The 18538-nt window shown below is 43.6% G+C and overlaps 1 protein-coding gene across 4 annotated transcripts in view; it reads right to left on the bottom strand.

The window, feature by feature from the left end:
• FNIP1 (folliculin interacting protein 1) overlaps positions 1–18538 on the bottom strand; it is a 64749-nt gene that overhangs the window by 17909 nt on the left and 28302 nt on the right. For 2 of the 4 annotated variants that reach the window (XM_071758319.1, XM_071758320.1), the window contains exons 3-10: positions 10856–10999; positions 6587–6687; positions 6272–6346; positions 5656–5747; positions 3428–3511; positions 2291–2362; positions 1471–1606; positions 729–930 (exon numbers count right to left, since the gene is read on the bottom strand). In XM_071758319.1, the coding sequence (XP_071614420.1) occupies positions 729–930; positions 1471–1606; positions 2291–2362; positions 3428–3511; positions 5656–5747; positions 6272–6346; positions 6587–6687; positions 10856–10999 (906 nt within the window). The remainder of the gene's footprint in view (positions 1–728; positions 931–1470; positions 1607–2290; positions 2363–3427; positions 3512–5655; positions 5748–6271; positions 6347–6586; positions 6688–10855; positions 11000–18538) is intronic. The other 2 variants (XR_011728798.1, XM_071758321.1) reach the window with 1 other exon arrangement.

The following is an 18538-nucleotide window of genomic DNA, read 5'->3' as shown; positions in this document are numbered from 1 at the left end:
CACAGTCATGTGTTTGGCTTTATCTTTCGTGCAACTAGTCACGCAAAGAATTATTCTTTTTTTAAGTGATAAAACGATGGTACAAGTGCCAACTTTCCTATCTGAGGTAAGATAGGTGAGGCACATGTGCTTGCAGCCTCTGCTGCTTCTGTGCTTTTCATCATTCCAGGCATAAAAAGGGGTCAAAGGTTCCACTGCAGTGGCAAAGTAACCACTAAGTGTTTCCTAGAAGAGTGATTGGAAGCGAATCTAACCGCACATTTGAAACTTCAGTCTTTGAAAGTTTCCTACACATCAGAATCAGGGGGTTAAAGAAAGGATAAAGATAAAAGCTCCATACTGATTTACAGCCTGGAATAGGCTCGAGATAGGTTCTAACCCTGTGATCCACTGGACCCAGATACACCTAAAGCAGGGAAGGAGAGGTGGCCTTAAAAGCACCTTTTTGTTGATCCTGGGCTTGCTGGGAGCTCAGACTGCCTAATTCCAGCTTTCCACAACCCCTGTGGCTAAGGCCATGGGCTCTGTCTTCACCCTGTGTTGTGCTTTTGCTAGCAGTAAGAAACATCAGCAAAGCTGTTGTGGAGCAAAGCTCTGCTCTGGTGCAACTCCAGTACTCAACAGCAAGTTGTTCCCACTTTGGTAACTAATAACAAGGCTCAGGAATTGACAGAGCAGAGGGAACATGCAGCAATACAAGTGCAGGAATCAAAAGAGACCGTGTTTACCTGTTCTATTGCACTCTTCAGTTTGTTCATGTGACTCTCAAAAAGAGGAAAGTGTGAGAAGAAGAACTCATTAAATTTGTTGTTTTCATCTTCATCTCTTGAGAGTGAAAAAATAACTCCAATTGCTATCTTCTTCTTCCTAACAATTCCTGGGCTAGGACCAGAGCTGTCATCTGACAAGTTAAAGCTTTCATCCATAGACCTTGAAGCATGAAAGAAAATAAAAATGTCATTCTCTGCTTAAAATTGCACCATGGTTTCCCATCTAATTAAATTCTTGAGCATTTAACTTCAATAAACACCTTTTGTTTGCGTGTGTTGTCCAATCATCACCTCTGATAACATCCACTTGGCAATAATTTTCTCAAGCAACCATTAACTGATCCCACAGTCAAAAAAGCAGCAACCAGATCCAAAATCTTTGTGGGCTCAGAATGGGATATTGTAGTTCTCTCCTATCTCTGCCCAGATTTTATATTTTGAGGAGGATTTGGGGGGTTTCTTATCCCCCAAAATACAGCCTCCAGGTTTGCATTTTGCTAGAGTGTGCAAAACCAATGCATGCCACGAAGAACACAGCTACTAAAACAGATCAGGCGTTGACGTGCAGCCTGACTTACACCTCTGTAAATACCCCAACAGAAAGCAACAGGATGAGCAGATGTACATATGCAAGAGGAGAAACAAGCTGACAGTGGTGGGAAATTTGTGGGCAGCAACCAGAATTTCATTCCCAACTCACCAGCGAGGGAAGACCCCGTTCTCCAAGCTGGTAGTCTGGCTGCGCCGCCAACGCCGCTGGTAACTGCTAGCACAGCTTTTGTTAAATGAAGAGCCAGGAGATGGAAAGGGAGTGATGAGCAGACTGCTAAGAGATGCTGCAAGAAGAAGAGGAACAAATTAAAAAAAAAAAAATCTCTCCAGCACAAAAAAAGGCATTTGGAAAATAATACCTGCAACTAAACGAAGCCCCTGGAGATAGATCGGTGCTGCTTATTGAGTGCCTTCTTTTTTTATCTATGCTTCTTATCTAAAAGCAACCAGTTTATAATAACATGAACAAGATAGACCAGCACTACAAGGGTGGGACAGTCCTGCAGCCTTACATAAGAGGCAATACACAGGCTGCACCTTGCTCACCAGCCCTGAGGATCGGGAAATAAATTCTTTGTGGAAACGTTCGTCGCATCCTCTAACAGCCTGTCCAGTCCTAAAGCGCCCAACACCCAGAATTTAAAGGAAGGAGGAGAGTGCCACGGAGGCAAATTCCTCCTCAACTGGAGAAGGAGATCACAGGGAATATTGTTTAGAAAAGCTGCAACATCATTCTAATATTTCATCTGGGTTGCTTATTGGCGGCGTGCTTGTGAGCTTCTGTGAGCTTCCTAATCCAACACCCCTGATGCCTACAATGTTTTTAGGCACACAACTAGGTCTGCAGTTTTGCTTACATGTAACAACCACCACAGGAAAAACTATTTAATGGTGCCCAGGCATCTCAGTGACAAATATTACTGAACAGCTTCTGAGTCTACAGGGTTAACAGGGGGAACTGCCATTACCAGATCTTGCTATACCGCTGTCTCTGTCCTCGTTCTGCTCCCTCCCAGGCATATCCATAGGGTTGCTATGAACTGCAAAAGAAGGAATACCAATTAGCAGGGGAATATACAGTTCCTTTCTTGTTTGCAGATCTCCATGTAATTAATGAAACAAAAACATGCTCATTAATTCAGATCAACAGCGCTGCAGCACAAGGCCATCACCAAGAAAGGCTGCTTAGCTGAACAAGCCAGAACACTTATCTGAAAAGCTGGTACATATTCTTCTGAAGCTCCTTTTAGTAGAAACCAAAACTAGGACAATTTCATTCTTTACATGGGTATTTTTCAATAAAATTTTAATGTGCCAAAAAGATTTTGGTAGTCCACAGTGTGTAGACAAAAAACCCACCAACAAACAACATAAACACTACTTCATTTACGTACCAGCTTTCTCAGGTATTACAATAAACAATACAAACACTACTTCATCCACATACCAGCTTATATATAGTAATATATATATAATTTTGAAAAGATTTTACAATGGTGTCTTGAAGAAAAGAAATACTTTTAATTTGTGAGCAGTGCATTGGTTGTTCAGCTAAGTCGTAAGCTGCCCAGATTCACACTCAGCATATACACAAGATCAAAAGTGTTTCAGGCTCAATAGTTTTCAAATGTGATCTATTTTACAAATATGTGTGAAAAAACCCCAGCCTACTCAGCCATGGAAATAAGACCCAGACACTAAAAGCAAGAAATATCCATTTTAAATGAATTTGGGTCAGCTTTAGTTTTTATTGTTGGGTTGAACCATGTCCAGATCAACATGGCTTGACAACTAATGTGAAACATTACTTTCAGAAATATGAAATCCACCATTTAATATACATTTCCAAGACAAACCAACCAACTAACCCCAAAGAGGAATATTAAAGTGCCTGCTGTCCTCTGGGGACTTAAAGCGTGGATCCAAAAAGGTAAGAGAGCAGACGTCGCTCTCCGTTTTGTACTTAAAAAAAAGAATAATTAAAAATAATAATAATAAAAAAATAATAATAATAATCTTATTTCCAGGGCTGAACTACAGATCCACACTGTTTTGTCCCACCAGCTAGACTAGGCACACAGCACAGCACACAGCACACTGCAAACCTGCAAAGAAAGAGGCGCTCCGGATCAGGCGGAGCGGACCTTGCTCTGAGAATGCCCGCCTAGGGCTGCAAAGCTGTGAAAGACCTACATGGCAAAACGTAAAATACACATGAAAGAATGAGGTTAGTAAAGCAGAACAGTCTGGAGGGGTGGGGGCCAGGGCAGGGAGAAGATATAAGCCAACACAAATGCAGACGAGCGTGTGCAGAACAGCCCTCACGCTTCACAAGAACGTCGATTCAAGGATAGAGCTCAGAGTTGGACTGTGTAGCAATTATCAAATTAAAATAATAGACCCAGCTTGACACCATCTCCCATACAAGGACAGGGTTTCTCTCCACTGGCTTTTATTTTATTTATTTCTTTATTTTTTTGCTTGAAAAATGATTATTTATGCAGGCTCAAAGCCTGACGTGCTGACAAACAGGAGATTCATAGTGAAGGACAATGTTTGTTGTAACATCCATGCTGGTGGGGTGGCTGAGCAACACTGCTGCTGGAGAGGATGGGGAGAAAGAGGGAGAAGGGAGGCAGAAATTTGGCTTAGTAGAACCAACAGAAACTTGTAAGATGAAATAGTTGTTCTGAGAACAGTCAGTACATCAGTTTAGTGAAATGATCATACAGAAAATAAGTGGTAGCGGTCTCAGACTTAAAAGTGATACTGAACTGTGGATACACCAGGGAAGGAATGCCAGGAAAAACTCAGGGGTATTTTTAAATAGTTCATTGCCAGTCCCTCTCCTAAATTTGAAGCTCTCAAAGTTTTCTGCTTATGAAAAGAAAAAAAAAAAGCTGGACCTCAACAAAGCTCCCTTCCATTCTCTCAGGTCTTCAGTCATGAAAGAAAAGGCCATGCCCAGTGCTGCTTTTCTTTTTTTAAACCAGCATATCTAAAAAAAGCAGCTTGTAAATAGTTCCCAACCAAAACACATAGACCCTCCTCCTCCTCTCACAGGCCAGGAGTCTTTGCTGTTTGAACACAGTTGGTGGAAAGGCTGCAGTTACAGATTAACTTCTTCACCTCTGTCACCCACGGTGCCCTTGGCGCTGCTGCAACGGGAACTGTAAACAAACATGGGTGAACCCACTGGAAACTTGTGCAGTTCCACTGCAAAAAAAGTCTCAGCATCCTCTTCTTGGAGGCATGGAATCATGGAACCATCATGGCTGGAAAGGACTTTCAGGATCATCAAGTCCAACCATCAGTCCTACACCACCTTAACTACTCAATCATCTCCCGAAGCGCTACATCTGCCCATTGGTTGAATACTCCAGTGCCTCACCACTCTTTTTTCCCCAATTTTTCCTAACAGCTAATCTGAACCTAACTACCTAACCTAACTAATCTGAACCTAACTACAACCTCCTTCCAAGTAGTTGTAGAGAGCAATAAAGTCTCCCCCTCAACCTCCTTTTCTCCAGGCTGAACAGCCCCAGTACCTACTGCACCAGACATCTGCTTGGAAAACCAACAATCTAAACCAAAGGAAGGGGAGGATGTGCTGAAGAACTCATCAGGCTGCTACACAGAATAACCAAGCCCTAAATACAACACCTTTACTATCAGTTTTACCATTCCCACAGGGAAAAGCCAAAAACCTTCCCCTCTTTCTGCAATCTAATGTTCATGGAGCCTCTACCCACAGCACTTCCACACAGCCCGAGAACCAAAGGTGCCAGATTGTTTTTCCAAGACTGCTTAGCTTGCAGGGACAGACAGAGAGAGAAAGAGGAGAGAACAAAAAGATATTCTGTCTCATCTGATCAGAAACTCCAGTGCAGCCACCCAAGGGTAACCAGGACTAACAGGAAACGCGCGGCCACGTGCGCTCAGGTGCCCAGGGGAGAGAGCAGGGCAAAAATGATTAATGACAACAGAAGTCAGGCTGAATCAATCCTGCCTGAGAGGAGATGTGCTGCTGAGGAAGTTCCACAGGATGTTATTTCTCAACATTGTCTATATTTGAACTGAAGTTTATCTAAAGATTTCTGTTTAGTGTTTTATATAGGGATACACAGCCTCATATATTGAGCCACTGCTAATTCCTCAACCTGTCCAATTTAGTCTCCTCCAAACCCCATCAACATCAATTTTCTGCTATGTCTTCAGCTTTTTCTTTTTTTTAATTTATTTTCAATTTGATTCTATTTGGGAGACTCTCATATTTTAAAATCCATGACTACTCAGTTGGAGATACAAGGAAATAAAATCTGTTGGTATTTACCTATATTCCCAAGAAGTCCATTCATAATTGTACTGTGGTCAGGCTTTAATGTATTGCTGTCTTGATTAATGAACTCAAGACTGTCCTGCAACCTGTAACAAAGATAAAACAGTGAATTACTTTTCAGTAGAACACAGGGTTACTTAATTAGAGCCCCAGAGGAAGGGACAAGTTGTAAGGCAGGGTTCTGCAAGGAAAAACTTCCATAGCCTAAGCCACGCTCTCAGGTGGATCAGTTAAGACACAGAAAACTAAACACTGAACTCCCTGAAGCCACGTGGTTTTGTAACACTTTTTTCTTTATCTTGGACTGAATTCCCTGACTCCAGGGTTCTGTCCTCATCCCTTCTTCTCTAGTGGTTGCAGGTCTTTTTTACCTTATGGCATTAAGCTTCACCCCATCAGCATTAGAGGAATGGTTTATTCCTGGGTTTAAAGCAAACTGAGGTGAAGACAACCACCAGGGAAAGGTGAGGACACCAGTGCCAGAATGTAACAGGTCAGGGAACAAGAAGTTATTTTTCTAGAGAAAGAATCTGGAGGGTCTAGAGAAGGTCTTGGGTGTTGTGACATTGATCTGCCCATGTGCAAAGGATGCCATTTGTAATGGACTCACGTGTTCAGGCTCCCATAGATGCTGCTTCCAGTGCGAGCTGTGAAAACCTTGCTGAGCATGAGCTGAGGAGGTGAGCTGGAGGACAAAAAGGAAGATGTCAGTCAGGAACACTGGCTGTGCCAAGACAGGCTTTGTTTTCATTTCTCAGCCCTCCAGATTTTTCAGACCCAACCATGACGTAACAGCCTTGTGCGTCAAAAGTGACACAAACCCAGAAATTCCTTTTCTTTTGCACTTGTGGCATTCCATTTGTTACACATGAGCACTAGGGAGTGAGGATTCTGAAAAGATCAGCAGTGAAAAAATGAATCTCACCGGATCTGGTGAATTTTCAATGTAGAACCCTTGTAGCTCATGGCCACAGAGCCAAACATCATCTCTCCAAGCATGTTAGCATCTGAGGAGCACCGAGAACCCTGCAAGATAATACCATCAACATTTGTGTTTAGCATTTTAGAGCTATACTTCTATCAAAACAACATGAAACTAAGGAAAATACTCTTTTAAATAAAGATAAGCATGCAAAATATCTTGCTGTATAACACTGTTGACCATGCTAAGCTTAACAGTTCAATAATGATGCCAACACAAAGTTATCCCAGGGGACGGGGAGGAGCAGATCCAAACTGTGCTGAGTCAGGGGACTGTGAAGTTTTAAGACTGAGTAAAGAACCCTTAAGCCTAAACCTTGTGTCTGCCTGACAAGAAGAATCACAAGGTCACTGGAGATCTTCTACAGACTGTGGAGTTTGACCAGTGCTTCCTTGACCAAGACTGCTGCATAACTTCTCATGGATGGTATTTTATATTTGGTGCATCCTTTCTCGGTGCTTCTGTGATGGAACCAGCAAAGAGCTGCTGCAGCATCATGATGCTGGGCTGAGGTTGTGCAATTCCCTGCTTGTGGGCTGGTGAGAACTTGCTGGGAGGCACACTGGCTAAATACAAAGGAGGAACGTCACCACGGTGCATCACAGGTTAGATCAAATACTGCAAAGAAAAACCTAAAATTAAAAAGTTACTCAGGGCAATCAACTGGAGACGACTGCTGGGCTGACAGCCATCTTATTTGTATACACTCAGTGACTGAGATTACTGTCCCTTTATCCAGGGCTGTTTCATCTCTAGGCTAGCAGAGTGTTGGTGCTGGCTCTCCACTTGTGCCTTGCCTTGGAATAATTTAGAATATTGTGATCAGTCAAAGCCCAGGCAGTTCATAGGTGAGGTACTCTGTGCAAGAGAGCAACACGTTTCCTTTGAGGTGCGTGACAGCAACACTTCTTTGGAGTAACCCTTCCAAAAGGTTCCTAGAACCAGTCACAGAAATAACCTTGTGTTTGGAAAACGCTGAGTGCTCTATCTCCATACCCCTTATCCAAGCTCTAAACAACCAGGATCCTCACCCAGATGCCAGGCTTGGAATCTATCTAAATATTTTGCCCAGGGTCAGACAAATGAGCTCAGAGCACGACCAAGGACAGGGTGTCCACACCACGGGTTCCTCCCAGGAGTAAGGAGGGGGATAAAAATGCCCCCTCTTGACATTGGTACTCATGCTAGCCAGCAGCACAAGGGCAGGAACAAGGAAATACTCATCAGCCAAAAGGCAACACACTTAAAACACTTTCCAATTTTTAGCTCTTCTCAAGCACTCTCAATTAAGACGAGGGTACTTTAACAGACATGTTATTAACCTCTAAAATCTGCTCTCGCTGCAAGAAGGATCAGGGTGACTAAAAGTAGCAACCACAGCTATAAAAATGAGGATAGGATTGCAAGGTTTGCTCGTGTTCATATGACAGGGCAAAATCTGGTCATTCCCTGGGCCTCAGGGAAGTTTCCATCTTCACCTCCCAGGGCATCCCCTGCCTAGGTGCACTGTAGGCACTACTGGAAAAACAACTTTAAAATCAGTCACTATGGCCCAGCAGCTCCAAGGAAACACCAAGCATAGATGTTAATGGCTCTGGGAAATGATAGGTCTGCCAGCACCATGAAATCCTGAAGTGAGAACACTGCAAATTACTACAGCCAAATGTTATGATTGTTATTTTTAAATCTGTTGCAGATCTCCAGCTGAAGGACTCGTTCTGCATAAATGCTGAGCCTTTGATGGCTGGTTTTGGTTTTGACTTTCTGCTGTTGTGAAAGTCTAATTCTAATGCTGAGGCAAAATACTTTATCTTGAAGGATTGATTTCCTTTGTCAAGCATTAAAAAAACCAGGTGAAAATCAGCTGCTTTCAAATTTAACTATAGGGGTTTCCCTTTCCTCTGGAAGACAGAAACAAGCAATGCTGAAGGCAAAGAGCATGATAGGATGGCCCCATGGCCTGTTTCATGTCTGGCATTTCATCCACACCTAATAATTTTACCACACATAGCAAAAGATACACAGATTTAAAGCATTTAATATGGAAACACTGCTACAGCTCAACTTTTTGAGCCTTTCACGGTGCACAATAAAGGTCACTCAAGACCAAAGTAGAATGCAATCAGCTGAGGAAAGGGGTTAAATATTAAAATCTTAAAAAATAGCCAAGAAGCATCTGGCAAAAAGGGCACAATCTCTGGCACTGACAGCCTGGGCACAAACCAGCTCCCTAGGTCATCTTTTCATGCTCACGTAAAAACTGATCATTAAATTCCCACAAGTGTTTGTTATCATACATCAGCATATTAGGAGTAGTAAAATTTGCATGATTTGGATATTGCATTTCTGAATGTGTTTACAGCATTTAATATTTCACTCACTGTGCATGTCACCCTATCAATAACTACAGACATCTATAAATTAAAAATGCAGTCCAGACAGAAATGTGAAATGGGATCAACAAATCAGAAAGATTTTCAGTCCTGACTACACTGGGGAGCAGGTACAGAGGGAACACTAATGTCAGAATGTACTCTGGGCAAGCTTAGAACCACATTCATCTTCATTGTGATGGATCCCTCACATTTGTGAGGGATCTGGATAGGGCATAATTAAAAATACAGAAGCTTGGAACAAAAACCTGTATTTCAGCTTGCAATTACAGTTGCTCGTATATAGTTAAATAAGGAAACAGAGAGATCTAGCTTCAAAGTATGTTTTTAAAAGCTGTACAATGGAATTCCAAATAAAATAAAATAGAACAAAACAAACAAAAGAACTTCTAAATACTCCAAATACATTAAGTAAATTCTGAGGTTGCCAGACTAGCAGCAGTTGGAAGATAGGAAATGCCAGGCTGACTGATGTCTGGACAAAGCCTTCTGCATCCACGGTGCAAAAATTTAGTGTGCAGTAAAAAACTCTCATGTTTATGGCTCTCTGCTCATTTGCTGGGGAAGCTCAGAAGCAGTATGGGAAAGGCAGCAGAAAATTTACAACAGATACTCTGTGGAAGCCCAGCTTAAGCTGAAAGTGTCCTGCACACTGTCTGAGCTGGTCACCCCACTTTACTTCCACCTGGTAATATTCTGACCAAGTGATGCACATGAGGAAGCAGGGACTTAAAAGAGAAAACTTCCCACAACTTTATTTTTAAATACACTGTCATGCCAACCACTGAAATTCACTTCCTTTAATAATGTTGACCACTGTTTGCACACAGCCAGCCTGTAGGAGAGACAAATTCTGGATAGTGAGGAGCATCATTTTTCTTGGTCACCCAAATGAAGAAGGAACATATTTTGTGCACGAAGGAAGCTGCTGACAGAAACGTCTCTTCCTTCCACAACCACAGCTAAATGCCCTTCCAGGAAGGGAGGGATGGAAAACAGATCTCCAGGCCCCTTAGTAATGCTGTGGAAAAGAGCTTGATGAGAAAAAGAGAATAAGCAGCTCACCAAATATAGCAGGAGCTAACGTGAGAGTGGGAAAGTCAGCACGGAAAGGTTCTTCGTTTCTATCTACAGCAGGTTAAGACATCAGTAGTACTGCACTTCACAAGAGCTTGTGGAGATAGCAGCTTCCCTCAAACACACAATTACTTCATTACAAAGAGTGGAAGGGCTTAGTTCTATTTTAGGGTGGCTTAATATAAAACACTTGTGATCCATGGAAGGAGAGATGACAGAAATATATCCGTGTCAGATGACTCCAGCCACTCTCATGGCCAAAATCTCTTATGTAAAATGCAACTCAAGTGCACCAAATCCCTTGTTATAAAGCTGGTACACAGACTATCCCTGTAGGTACCCACCTTTCTCTCATTATTTCCCTGACATTTAGCAATAAAGCAAAGTAAACCAGCTAATCTACACCAAGATAAGATACTTGTGCCAAGTCTGATCGTCCCAAACCAGTGTTATCACCCAGGTCATAAGACAGCAAAAATGCCCTGGAAAAATCACTGCCATCCAAGACATGTCCCAAGAGAACCAGCTGGTTGGTTTTAGACTTGTTCAAACCCAAAGCTATAAAATTAAACATTACTGAGTCAGAACCAATGTCTGATTTTGACTGGAAACTCCACCTCCAGCCTCTAATTTCTAGCATTTTAAAATATTCAGTACCTCACTTGCTGTTAGTATTTGGCATGGGTTATGCAAGAAAAAAAAAAAAAAAAAAAAGAAAAAAAAAAAAGTAAGAGCAACTCACCTGGTATTTTGGACATTGTTCTTTTGGATCAGAGAATGAGGAGGATGAATTGATTGAACTATCCAAGGAAGAAGAGCTGTCTCCTCCAGGCTTCAGCTGGCAACATTTCCCAAAAACTCTCACCTGAGCATCGCTGCATAGTTTCTGAAATACAGACAACATGTGTGACACACTGAGGCCCACGACCTGTTTAGCAGCACTGCACTTACCTGTTTAGGCAAGATATTTAACAACTGAAAGGCTTGTGCCCCAGGAAAATAGTTTACCAGAGTATTTATTAGTGTCTCTTGCAGCCTGGCTGTATGGAGAAAACTGAGCTGTTTTCCTTCCAATTAGCCAGGAGCTAACAGGTCACTCCAACTCCATCCTCCTCAGTAGCCACCCACCTCTGAAGCTTCACGGGTGACTATTTTAGAGCCAGGATTAGAAGAAAAGATGGCACCAAATTGTTTAAAGGAAGGATGGCAACAATAGGCTCCAGCTGTCCCCATCTTGCTCCCTGTGCCCAGTGGGGCAGAGGTGACCCAGCAGTGCCATGGACACAGTGACAGTGCTGGCCAGGTCATGATGAGGAGCAGAGATCATGATGTACAGGAGAACACACTGATTAGGAATAACCAAGCAAGAACAACACAGAACTCAAGGGAGATTCAAGTCACAAGGATCAGTGGAGAGAAAGCTGCTGCATCTATTGATCCTTCCCTAGCTCTAAGTCCCTTAGTCCTGTCAAAGAGTGGCACAGAGGTGAGATGTTCCTCTCCTTTTCAACACAGGGGACTTCTGAGGTTGAAAAAGGACAAACACAGTGTTACAGAGAAGCCAGGAGTTTCATGGTCCAAGGGTGACTTCTGACAGAGACAGCACAGAAAAAAAGTGAGCGAGGAGGGTTGGAGCGGAGCCAAACCACCAGAATCCTGCTGCACTATGATCAGTCCCTGGCACAACAGGAGATGCTCCACTTCTGTTTCATTGATTGTGTAAAAGCTTTTGCCATCATCCCTGTGAGACTCAGCCCCCCAGGCAGAACCAACACCCACGGGAGTGAACACCAGTGACACTTGTGTTGGGTGACTCTCTTCCCTGAAAGATCTCCACGTGTTTCTCAGATACTCCTTGCACTTCAACACCCCCCTGTCAGGTTGGCATTATTTACATTGCTGGTGGGCAGCACAAGGAGACAGGAATAGTCCTAGAAATTGCCTACTGCCTCTGCCCTAAGACTTTCTCAATGAGCAGTTCCTGTACAATCACCAAACCAGTAAGAGCAAGGTGGAAGTGAGCCCTGCTGGCAGCAAGGTTCCAGGGACAGAGGGGAATGCAGAAGTTCTGGTCCACATCAGACACTCCTCCTTCATTCAAAACCAGAAATGTGTCCCATCTCTAACAGCTATGAAAAAAAAAAAAAAAAAAGGGCAAAGGCATGAAGAATAGTGTAGAATACCCAAGGCAGAGGGTGGTAGCTTCATGACTCTGCTCAATAATCAGCAACAATTGTACAACAAGCCAACTTATTCATAGAATGGTTTTGGGGTTGGCAGAGGGCTTAAAGATCATTAAGATCCAACCCCCCCTGCCCTGGGCAGGGACACCTCCCACCAGACCTGGCTGTACAAAGCCTCATCCAACCTGGCCTTGAACACTGCCAGGGACTGGGCATCAACAATCTTCCTATTCCAGTATCTTACCACCCTCATGGTAAAGAATTTTTTCCTGATATCTAACCTAAATCTCCCCTCTTTCAATTAAAAACTCCTGCAGAGGGATTTTGATGAGGGTCAGGATGGGAATGCCATGCTTCTGTCCCAGGCTGTGCAGGTTCCTTTTGGTTTTTGTGGGTTGTATGTTTGTTTTGGGTGGTTTTTGGGCTAAATCCCACCCGTGGTTAGGGACAGGTGACTTTTATTTGGCTCTGACTGCGGGAGAGATTTTGCAAAGCAGGAGAAAATGTCAGGGGTTCTCAAGCAGCCTCCCCTGCTGCTCCCGTGGTGCAGGATCACTGTGGTGAGGATTTGGGATTCATACAAGATGGAGCTTTGCTCCTGGGCAGGCTCTGTGGCTGGAGCACAGTACACAATGGTCAGGCCATGTGAATGATCATCATATGACTTCAGTAGGAACTCGTGAACCAGAATTGCATTTTATCTCTGACACAAACAACAATGTCCCAGGCTAGGCAAGCATCATGTGATAAAAACCACATAAAATCCACAGGGTTACAGAAGCTTTTTCAGGCAAACCACAGCTCAGCTTGCGTTTTCCATCAGATGTTGAAAGTTCCTTCTAAAAAGTTACAATTACAACTGAGCTTCCTTGAGACTGCAAAGCCAGCAAAGGGAGGTGACTTAAAAACTCTGTGTATTAAAAAAAGCAGGCTAAGTTTGCAAATTATTTGCTTTTAATTATTTTTTTTCTCATCATCACTGCATTGTTCTGCACAGCAGCAGATCCACTGGGAAGTCTGGGCTCTTCAAGGGATAGTTGCCTAATTTATAAAGCAAGCCAGGAGAATGGCTGTCTGGTTTTGTTTTGTTTTGTTTTTTTTTTTTGCAGTGGAATTACTGAACCGAGACCCTTGTCTGTAAAGGAAAACTTTCAGATACCACTTTCCAGAACCTTGTGACCAGTAAATCCCTCCTAAAAGGCAGATCATTGACTAATTTGGGCATTTGGTCTTTTACAGGCATGGTGTGTGCTTAAGAATAACCTGCTGGACAATGAGATCAGGTACCCAAAATGCCCCTCTCTGCAGTTTCTGATTCCAAATGTCAATGAAACTTTAGATATAACAAATCTCAGGCTATTATGTACCAAAGGAATGGGATTACTGGCATTCCAATACAATATTCCACAGGGAATTCAAGCCAGGTTTCCAAAAATAAAGAGGTAATCTAATTACCTAAGAACTGCACACGGGAAGGTTTCAAAGTTGTGGATTTTCTTCCCAACTGGAGATGGCTGGAGCTGAGCAGACACAGAATCAAAAGTGCTGCTGGAGTCCTCCTGAAATGTCCCCTGAACATCTGCTGGAAGGATGCTGTGGGCAGCTGCTGCTCCTGGCTGCTCTCTCTCCCTGCTGTGGTCACACTCTCTGTTCTTTCTCTGCCAACTCTTTGCAGATACCACCCACCCCCAAAGCCTTCTGGCAACCACAGTTCTTACATCAGAGGTCACCATTTGCTGAAAGTCTTGGAGACCTCTCAGGCAGTACTGAAGTTACCTTGGAGTAAAGTGTCTTTGTAGCACAACAGGGTACAAAATCTGTTTTTTCTACAGTTCTGCTCCTGGAATCTCTTTTCTCCACCTCTATCAGCAAAAAGCTTTAACTCTTTGCTGCAAGGTCTGCTCCTTAGGAAGTGGAAAGAACATTCCCAGTGCTGTGCACAGGGAGAGAAATCTCTGCTGGGCAAGTTTTGGGGATAATAAGGAAGTTGAAAGGAGCCTGGTGTGTTGAACTAAATCCAGGCTGTCTGCTTGTGTGTTAGGGCTGTGAGTGACAGATGGGAAGAGAAATATCATCTGCTTCAGGCTTTGCTACCTCTCTGCAGCAGCAGGTGCTCAAATATCACTGCAGTGGTAGTGACAGAGAAATCAATACTTCCAAGGAAAGTTGTCACTCTCCTAGAGCCCTCTGCCTCATTCCTAGAACAGGTTTTTCTGTAAAGCTGAAATTTTATTCCAAAAATAGAGAAAAATTAACTCCTTAGCTTTATTGATAAGCATTACTCTGAATGTGTAATTAAACCTCTGCATCCCCACAAGACACCTCAACAGGCATTCACTCCCTCCCTTTGAGTGCTGCTGTAAAAATCCAGGTACCTTTCTTAAAATGCATCTTCCAAGTGCTACTTTCTCCCTTTCTTTCCAGAGCTGTCAAGCTTCTCTATTACCCAGAGGCCAGGGAAAGAAATGAAAGACCCTTCCACTCGTGTTCTTCCATTTCTGTCTGAAGAGAAGCAGCAGAGCTGAGGAGATGGGACTCAGTCTCTGTGCTTAAGGCTTCATCTCTCTGCTCAGCCCAGCCCCCTGGAACCCTGCCTGAGAGCCAGGCAGAGACCAGAGTCTCCACTTCACACAACTCACCTAAAAGCAAAAGGCTCACTATCCAATTACTAATCCCTCAAAGCAATTTGCTGTTCAACATTTATCCAGTGCTGAAGTATGTTAGAACATGTGGCTAATCCTGGCTTGTTTAAAACAGCATGCTGTTTTTCTGCTTTATAAAGCAAAGTAGATAAATATGATATTTGGAGGGAAAGAAATTGCCACAGTAGGAGAGATCAAGTATCCTGTGACCTTTCAGTTAAATGATCCCAAAGACAACCAGGTTACAGGGGAAAGGGAACTCTTTGTTCCCCAAATCCACGTTCACTGTTGAAACCTCCAGACTTCACATTCTCCACCCTGGGCCACAATTTCACTTTCCTTTCTTCAAAAAACCTTGCTTCTGAAAAACCTCTTCTGCCTCTGGGGCCTGGGATCAAGCCTCTGCCCTCCTCTGATTTCCCTCTTCATTCCCTCTTCTGTCTTTCCTTCTTCCCAGCCAAACCACAGACCTGAGATCCCTGCTCAGCACAGTTCATGGCTTGGCTCTTGTTTCCTTTCCTCCCCTCTCCTCCTCATGGTCCCTGACACCTCTTTTCTTCCTCCCTGGTCTCCACACCTTCCTCCATCCTGATCTTTAAACTCAGGAAACCTGGCAGCTTCCTTCAGGCCCATCAGCACCTTTCTCCAGTCAAATCCTGACTGGTGACCACTGGGTTGTATCCTAAGTGGACAAGACAAAAAGGAACTGGAGCAATTACATAAGACAGCTAAATCCCTGGAACTCATCCTCCTGGAACTCATCCAGCCTGCTCCCAGGGAAGCCCTGACACAGGGTTCCTCTTCCCAGCTTCTTCCTTGGTTTACACCCCACTTCTCCCTTGCAGCACCATTTTATTGGCATCCTCATCCCAGACAATGCTGGCCCTGGAAGGAAAGCTCCTCTCAGACTTCCAGCTGGCCTGTGCACACTGACATTTCTGGGGACAAAACTCCTGTGCCACACAGCAGTGGTGGCACCAGGAGATGGAGCATGGCCTGCATGCAAGGTGAGGGTGAATGCAGTGCCAGTAGCTCAAACCCTCCAAGAGCAGAAATAGCCCACCCTCTGGAAAGCCAGGCAAGAACCTCTCCTGCTCAGCACCAAAAAAGGTCTAGGACTCAAAAAGGGGATCTCTCTGCCTCCCCACCATGCCAGGTATCTCCAGCTGCCCAAGGAGGATCTTGGGGACAGCCTTTGGCCAACATTCCTGGTGCAGTGGCCACCAGCCCTCCGAGTCCCCAGGCTGCTGCTCAGCTTTACTCACCAGGTTCAACTCTACCAAGACCCAGGGAAAACATCACAATTAGAATATTTTAAGGAAGCTCTCAGCTTGTCTGTCTCACCCTTCCAAAATGCTTGTTCAACTCATATTCAGCTTTACTGAAGGCACGAAGAAGCTGATTTAATATCCAGTGAAAACACAAAATCTTTACTTGTTTTACAGTCATATTTGCCTCGTGGAGAATATAAACCTTATAATGCTTTAATAAGTAGAGCCCAGCTGGATGAGAGCACAAATTCTGCAGTTTTTCACCCATCAAACAGTCAGAGCCTACTGTTTTCTTTCTTGAAACACGTGTCTGAAAATTTTGCTCTGATGCTTCTCAATTTTTTTCCACCCATGCCTCCCCTTGTAGTATTCAAATAACTGAGCCACGTTCAGCCTTGGTTCCCCACACAAAACTCTTGACATCTGTAAAGATTAGATACATAAAGCAGAGCAGAGTATATCTAACCTTGCTGCAGGCATACAACTCTGAAATTAGAATTGCTTTCACGTCTCAATAAGCAACAGAAAATGGGGACTGAAGAGCACAGTGACATCAAGCAAACTGAAACCCTCTCAGTGCTCTGCACTAGACTGATGAGCCATTAAGCAGAAGGGTCTGGCCACTGCCTGGCACCCTTGCAAATCTCCCCCCTGGTGTTATTTGTAAACCCAGAGGTATAAATCACGTTGGGAAAGAGGAGAGGGGGAGAGATGCAGAAAGCCCTGGCTTCTGTGGGGTGCTGAACAGATCCCCTTTCAGAAGGGAGAGTGCCCAGCCCACACACGTCTTGCTGAGAAAGGGCAAGAGTGTCTTGGAATGTGCTTAGAGCCAAGAGCTGGCTTTGTACAGGCAGGGTGTGTCTTGGTTAATGAAAATCATGATAAAGAGCGAGAAAAATAAACAATGCCATTCCTTGAAAATGGCCAGGACGTACTGCTGGCTGTGCAAGCCTGTACTAAGCTCCCAGCCAGCTGAGCAGAGGAGGCTTCTGCACGTTTTTACCTGCAGAATGTTTCTGCTACTGCAGAGCTGTGTTCCACGAGGAAAGCTTTGCCTGACCTGACGTTATCTGAGTGCTGCAGAAAGCAGCTATCACAGCAGGCAAATGTTTCAATATATTCCCTTTCAAAGTTTCCAAATAGCACAGAAAAAAGTGGCTCAAGTTATTGGAGAGGAGGACTGGGGCTTTTCAAGCACCCTGGGAACAGTCTTCCTCCACCAGTCTCACTCACTCATCTCACAGAGCTGGAAACACAGCTATTTCCCCCTTAGCAAAGAAAAATAAAGGAGAGATTAATGTGGAACTGTATTAGCTTCATTATCAGCCTCTTATTTGGGTGTTGTTGAGCTGCTACAGTCAACAATCTTTCTAAAATAAACCAAAGCAGTGAAGCTTGCAAGTGCCAGTACAGAACTATCTGAAAGAGGGTTTAGGTTTTCAGGAAATGGATTGAAATATGGCAAGAGGATTTATACTGTACAACGTCCTTTTTTTATTAATGAAGTAATACTTTATGATTAATGAATTAATAGTAATAAGCACAGCCAGCAATTCATACCAATAAACCACTTCTAAAGATCTCTTGTCTTTAAAAACCTGTTTTCTTGCCAAGAACACCTAGAAGAACATGACATTATAAATTATAAAGCTGTTCTAACAAGCTGAAGAGAAAGATGGATTTTGTTCAACATGTGCAATACTCCCTTTCCTTCTCAAGTTCTCAAAAAATCCTGGAAAACTGGCATCCTGATTCCTGGCACTAGAGAAAGCAATGGAGAAACCTGGAAACTGTGCCTGGTGGGACACAAACAGGCTCCTAGAGGCTGGGATGCACAGGTATAGGAAGCACTTGGGACAAGGATGAGACACATCAGGCTGGCAGCATTTAGCAACAGGTTGGAAAAGTTTACAAAGCTGGGTGAAGAATTTTCTGGCTGTACTCCAACATGAAAACCAGGGCTTGGGGGTAACACGTTATCCTGTGTACTCCTGCTTGCAGAACCTAGTAGGTCCTGGGGGTAAAAGCAACCAGGATCATAAATTTCAGTTCCCTCAGTGCTTTCTGCTTGCAGAGCTTAAAATGGTTTACAAAGGTTTGGAGAGATGGTGGAAAGGGAGTTCAAAGCAGCAAAATAAAGTTGTCCAACCCCACACAACCACTTACAATAGCACTGTGGCTAGAAATTAATTTTCTGGCCAGAGCCCTGAGAAGGAAGTATCCTCATCTGACTGCATCCATTACAGTTTCAATTAATAGATTGCCATGGAGACCATGCCAAAAGGAAAGAGAGGAAAAGTTTTCAAGCAACTTTGGGTGAAAAAACCTG

Source organism: Heliangelus exortis, chromosome 15 (genome assembly GCF_036169615.1).
Source record: "Heliangelus exortis chromosome 15, bHelExo1.hap1, whole genome shotgun sequence".
NCBI lineage: Eukaryota > Metazoa > Chordata > Aves > Apodiformes > Trochilidae > Heliangelus > Heliangelus exortis.
The sequence above is the reverse complement of the archived record's forward strand: the minus strand, read 5'-3'. Positions and strand labels throughout refer to the sequence as shown.